We start from the raw sequence: 6,404 nt of genomic DNA on the forward strand, positions 1-6,404 counted from the left end.
ATGTGGGGGCTACATATCAGAGTGAATGTGTTAACCCCTCGAAATGGACATGTATTGCCCCAGATGATTGTTGTGATCCCTGGTATTCTCTTAACACATTAAATGTCCCTTTTTCTGAATCTGTTTTGTCTAGGGAGTGAGAGGGAAGTTGAATGTAAAGCATCAGCTGCTGGTCTCAAGGAGGCAGAGCAGAGAGTCTCCAAACCCATGGACGTGAAATTGGATGTCGAGAAGATGATGAAACCGTACGCGAACTGGGAAGAGTTCCTGATGCCCGTCCCTCTCTCCATCGCGGTCCTGACAGAGCTGGCAGCCATTGGATCATTCAGTGGTTCCATTCACATGCAATACCCAAAGTCCTTTGCTACCACCCTATGGCATAATTCCAAACATGCTTGGTATTCCTTCAACACAGCAAACAAAAATATGGCTGAGATCAGGCTTCTCTCAGAGAACATGCAGAGTGTCATTGACGCCCTAGTGAAGATTCTGTACAAGCCCACGGCCACTGTCCACGCCCTGCTCCCACGCCACCTGAGCTCTATCCTCAGCTCATCCAGGAAATGCACCTCCCTGGCTCAGTCTGTGGAGGCAGACTTCACTCACGTTATTCACTCAATCCAGGAGGCGCTTGAAGCTTGCCTGACCTCCGAGAGGGGCGACGAGAAGAACTTGACCGATGTAAAGATTGCCCTGGAGCAACTCACCATAAGAGAGGCCTCTGCAAACAGCTCTGCAAGACTGGCAGAAGAGGGCAGGAAGAAGACAGAGACACAACTCAAGGAAGCCACAGATGCCTACAAGGATACCCTGAAGAAGGTGCCCCATGTGTGGGAAGCCATGGCTGCTAATTTTGTGGGTGGCATTCTTGACACAGTGTCCTTCACTGCAACTAAAGTTGTAAGCATGGAGATTGGTGCAGACAAACCTGCCCCTGGGTCTATGGGTACTGTCAATGCTGCTGGCGCTAGTGGTGTGAGGTCCACTCAGGCGACCGTCAATGTCTGCACCAAGTCCAATCAGATGATGGCTATCACAGACGGCCTTCGAAAACTCATAGATAGTAATGGGGAAACCTTTAACATGGCAATGGTTTATAATGAGAAACATAAAACGGTGCGGTTAATCTATCCAAAACAGCTGATAATGTCATTGATATATTTGATATTTGATATTTATTGGCTTTTGTAAAGCGCTACTATCGCTCCGGAGGGAGCATCTTGGCGCTGAGCACACAGCAGGACTACTATGGGTGGCATGGATCAGATGGCTGCGAGAACTGAGGAGTCAGATTGAGAATAAATCCAGGTCTTCAGGGATTTCCTGAAGAGGCTTTCTGAGGGGGCATGCCTAAGATTGGGGGGGAGGTGGTTCCATGCCTTAGCAGCAAGAAAAGAAAAGGTCTTTCCGCCCTTGGTTTTTAATTTTATTCGAGGCTCGGAGATGAAATTCGCGCCTGATGACCTCAAGCAGCGGGTAGTAGTATAACGCTGAAAGCGCTTGATCAGGTAAGATGGGCCCGTACACTTGTTGGCTTTGAAGACAGTGACTAGAAGCTTGAACAAGATTCTCTTATGGAGGGGCAGCCAATGTAGTGCGTTAAGGGCTGCAGAGGCCGAAGACCTGCGGGGGAGTTTCAGGACGAGCCTAGCCGCTGCGTGTTGTACACTTTGTAATTTTTTGAGAGAGGACTTCTTAATGCCTGCTAGGAGGCCGTTACAATAATCCAGCCGGGAAAGGATGAGCGCAACCGCGACTGATTTCCTGGCTGAAATAGGCAAAAAATTAAAGAATTTCTTTAATTGCCTGATTAGGCTGAAACAGCGCCCTGCGGTAATACGCACATGCTCATCGAAGCTGAGGGAAGCGTCGAATTGAACTCCCAGATTGCGGGCTGAAACAACCGCGCTTGGTGGTGCTTCGGAGTTATGAGGCCACCACTCTTTAGGGGAAAAGAGTGTACCTTTACCGAGGGGTATTATTTCGGTTTTGGCGCTGTTGCATTTTAGATGATTCAGATTAAGCCAGGAAAAGACTTCTGACAGGCAATTTTGAAATCTGATGGCAGCATCAGGGAGTCTTTTGTCAATAGTGACGACGAGCTGAGTGTCGTCGGCGTAGGATGTCACAAGAATCCCATGTGACTCAATCAATGTGAGGAGGGGGGCCATGTATACATTAAAAAAGAGAGGGCTCAGGATTGAACCCTGGGGCACACCTGAGGTGGTGGAACGTTCGCCAGAAAGATAAGGGCCTAAAGAAACCGTTTGAGAGCGGTTGGACAGAAATGAAATTATCCAAGCAAGCGCGGAGCCCGAGACACCAATCCCACGCATTCTATTGATAAGAATAGCATGTGAGATGGTGTCGAAGGCCGCAGTTAAGTCGAGCAGGATGAGGACAGCCTGCCTGCCCTCATCCTGCAAGAACTTGATGGTGTCTGATAACTCAATCAGGGCGGTTTCTGTAGAATGGCCAGGGCGGAAGCCGGATTGCTGTGGGTGCAGGATGCGTTTTTTTTCCACAAAGTGTTTTAGTTCCTCATGGACTAATTGCTCGGTGATTTTGCCTAGCGCTGGGAGAAGGGAAATTGGGCGCATATTAGACAAATCAGTAGGGGATTTATTTTGCTTTTTCATAAGTGGCTTGACTATGGCCTTCTTCCAGTCAGTGGGAACAATACCGGAGTAGAGAGATTGGTTCACAATAGTATTGATCAGAGGGTTGACGGCCTCGATGAGGTGGTGTAAGATGACTGGGGGGCAAGAGTCCGTAGGGGCACCTGATTTACAGGCCAAAATAGCTTTTTGCGTTTGCTGAAGGGAAACTGCTGTGAATTGATTTAGTAGAGGGGTAGTTGTCTCGGGTTTTTGGGTAGGAGGGGGTAGGGAGGGGAAGTCCTTATGGATATTGTTAATTTTCTCCTCAAAGAAATCTGCGATTTGGTCGCAGAGAGTTTGTGAGGGGGGGATTTCAAGTGCCAGTGCCTTGGGGTGAGTGAAAGATTTTACGATATTAAAAATCGTTTGTTGTTTCTGTTTGGCTGAGTCTATTGCTAGAGTGAAGAATGCCTTTTTTGCCTTTTTTATATTGGAAATATATTGTTTTCTCTGAAGGATGTATAAGGATCTGGCAGTAGGGTCGTAGGTTTTTCTCCATTTTCTCTCCATAAGCCTACACTTAAGGTGGCAGTCAGTGAGGGCTGGAGTATACCAGGGGGCATTGGGCTTCTTTTTACCTCGAAATGGTTTTTGAGTGGCAGATATTGAATTGGCAGAAACCACTTTGTCCATCCACTGATGAAAATTTATGGAGTCAAGTGAAGCATCACCCATAATGGGTGGGGGGGGGACAGCCGGTTGGGGGTTGAGTTTGATGCACTCAGCTACTTTTTTCCAATTAACGGGAAAGGTGTGAGAGTGTTTAGTAGGGGGAGGGAGTAAGGTTTTGGTTCTAATGGAGAAAGGAATGAGACAGTGATCTGTCCATATTTGTGGTAAGGGAGGAGCAACATCCAAAGAGGCCAGGTTTGTGCAAATGCCGTCCAAGGTGTGCCCGGCACAATGCGTGGGAAGGGAGACTAATTGGGAAAGCCCAAAAATCTCGAGGGAGTGGCGGAAATTGAGAGTGTATGGGTCAGTACAGGATTCCAAATGGAGATTGAGATCCCCTAGGAGAGTGAAGGAGGGGTAGTGAGTGAGGAGGGCTGCCAGAGTCTCATCAAGGGAGTCCAGGAATGAAGTGGCAGTTCCTGGGGGACTGTAGACAAGTCCTCCGGAGAAAGCGGAGGAGGAGCTAATTTGTATGACAAACCCCAGGGATTCACAATCCTTAAAGGCAGCCAGATCGAATGTGTGGCACTTGAATGATTTCTTTACAATGATGGCCAGCCCGCCTCCCCGACCAGTGGGTCTGTCCTGCCTGAAGATGGTGAAATCAGGAGGGAGGGCGGTTGCAAGATCAGGGTTGGAAGCATCATGCAACCAGGATTCGGTGATGAATAGGGCATCAAGATCGGCTGAAACAATAAGGTCATGGATGTCTTGTCTGTGACATGCTAAGGATCTGGCGTTAATGAGTCCACTCTTGAAAGAAGTTGTCTTAAGGCGAGTAGGAGGGGAAAGAGGAGGAATAGGGCTGATGGAATAAGAGGATGACCAGCCACATGAATGACAGGTAAAAGGGCCCCTGAGGTGGTCTGAAAAGGAGTAAACATGACAAGAAGGACTAGGTAAGGTAGGACGCATTGAAAGCAATGCAGAAGAATCGTACCTGAGGACTGGGCGTGTGGGAGCAGCATGGCCCACGCCCGGCGCGATCCTGGCGCGGACGGGCGCAGACGGGCTTGGCTTAGGCGCGGCTTCGGCGCACAACCGGCGCGCCCGCTGCGCCAGCCCGCTGCGCCGTCTGGCCGGTCTGCACATAATATAGGGAGAAAAGGGGGCGGGAGTATGGCGCGACTAGAGCGCTCTCCCTGCCTCCCTCAAGATGGCGCCCACCGTCGTCGATAATCGGCAAGGCGGCAGTGCCGAAAAAGGACTTGTGAAATGTGTCAGCGGTGTCAGAGTGCCTATTAAATATTTCCCCTTAACTCTAGTAAGCCCCCAGGTGTGACACAGAGAATAAAAACAATTTACATACAAGACGTTCCAGTGCAATTTTTAAAAAGAGATAATGCGCTTTTCCAATTAGCAACTTGTAGAGATTCACAACGCAGCTCGCAGCCCCAGTTGCCTCACCGGGGAGAGCTACTGTAGGGCACCGAGCGCGGGGAAGAGGCGGATTAAGTATTCCAGGGGGGCGGGAGTATGGCGCGACTAGAGCGCTCTCCCTGCCTCCCTCAAGATGGCGCCCACCGTCGTCGATAATCGGCAAGGCGGCAGTGCCGAAAAAAGACTTGTGAAATGTGTCAGCGGTGTCAGAGTGCCTATTAAATATTTCCCCTTAACTCTATACAGAATATAGCGACAGAAGCAGAGTGTAACGCAAAATCAATAATGAAGACTTTTTTACAATCTGCTCATAATTTTTGTGAAGAATTGGAAAGTGCTGTATTATTTAGGAATACAGAGGAGAGATACGAGAGATACCTGAAACATCTTGTTCAAAAGTTAAACGGACTCATTATCTGGTCAATAAAAGTTGATTCATATTGTAAGACAGCGATTAATGCTCAGCCTTTGCAGACAAGCCCACCGCATGCAGCCAGCACTCAAGGCCCTGTCAGCATCGGCACTCACTCTGCACAAATGGCACAGACAAGAGTGGAACAAGCCACAATTCAATTAACAAGAACTCAGGAAATCTACAAGGAATCCTTTGAGAAGGTACAAAAAGAAAATGAGAAAGTAACAAAGATCCTGGTTGAAATGAGGAGCTACGAACTGGAGAAGATTGATTTTGACGTAACCATGAATATGCTCGTTAAAGGCCTGGAGTCTCTGGGGAAGGTGAAGGAACAGTGGCAGAGAATGGTCCACTTCTGTCAGATGATATCCAACCTCGTTCAGTCCTGCTTGGATACAAATGTCAATGAGTTAGTGCAGTCTGCCAAATCAGTGCAGAACATTCCCAACTATTCCACCGAGGCCTTCGTGAAGGACCTGATGTACAACCGCGCGTTTGCGTCCTGCAGCGTTGCCTACTTAGTCAACATGATCTCGTCCACCTACTGCGAGGTTTCCCAACGCTACTTGATGGACCGCCTGAGCGCTTTAGGAAGACTCATCACCACGTATCCCTCAAACCTACAGTTGAAGGTTGAGCGTGAGAAGCTACTAAGTGGTTGTGAAGAGGCTCAAAATTCAATCCAAGACGTGGTGATTGCAAAAAAAGAAAAGTTTGACCTGAGTATTGAGGCGAGAGTTAATGAAATCAAATGCCAGCTGGGTGAAGCCATACCATCCCTGTCAGAAGCAGACAAGAAGCACATCAGTGAGGACGTAAATGCAGGGGTGAATGCTGTGACAGTTGATATAGACCATATCTAGAGATATCTATCTCCGCCTGAGAGGGCCAGCATATTCTGTTTAACCCAAGTTTACCTCCTTAAGCTTTGCTTAGACAATAATCAATTGCAGTCAGTGGGTGGGAGATGTTTGCATTCCACTGGGTGTGGGTGATGGGCACTTTACATTTAATATGTCACATGTGATCCATTAGATACATGTTCTCCATTGGTTTGAAATGCTGCCTCATTTGCCATTCTTTAGAAATGTACCTACAGTCAGATATCAAGCAATGCTGGCTCACTCATGTCCACTACAATGCCAGATACCTTTGTGCAGAAACTCAAGGTCACGTGAATTACCTCTGCCTTGAAATCAAAGCATTGTTAAATATCTTGTTCCAATCAATCAATCAAATAAGCTTTATTCGATCACAAGTATCATAAAAGCGTTACA

The 6,404-nt window shown here is 47.9% G+C and overlaps 1 protein-coding gene across 3 annotated transcripts; it reads left to right on the forward strand.

The window, feature by feature from the left end:
* The first annotated feature begins 219 nt into the window (after positions 1-219).
* LOC147725739 (uncharacterized) lies at positions 220-5,990 on the forward strand. 3 transcript variants are annotated; one of them, XM_086964580.1, is made up of 3 exons: positions 220-1,148; positions 3,716-3,728; positions 4,959-5,990. In XM_086964580.1, exons 1-3 carry the CDS (start codon positions 235-237, stop codon positions 5,988-5,990), a joined length of 1,959 nt encoding a protein of 652 aa, XP_086820706.1. In that variant the 5' UTR covers positions 220-234. The 3 variants fall into 3 exon arrangements, with proteins under 3 accessions (XP_086820706.1, XP_086820704.1, XP_086820705.1); XM_086964578.1 differs by lacking the exon at positions 3,716-3,728 and having other exon boundaries at positions 220-1,155; positions 4,950-5,990; XM_086964579.1 differs by lacking the exon at positions 3,716-3,728 and having other exon boundaries at positions 220-1,155; positions 4,953-5,990.
* The last annotated feature ends 414 nt before the right edge of the window (positions 5,991-6,404 follow it).

Source organism: Lissotriton vulgaris, chromosome 3_2, assembly GCF_964263255.1.
Source record: "Lissotriton vulgaris chromosome 3_2, aLisVul1.2, whole genome shotgun sequence".
Lineage (NCBI taxonomy): Eukaryota > Metazoa > Chordata > Amphibia > Caudata > Salamandridae > Lissotriton > Lissotriton vulgaris.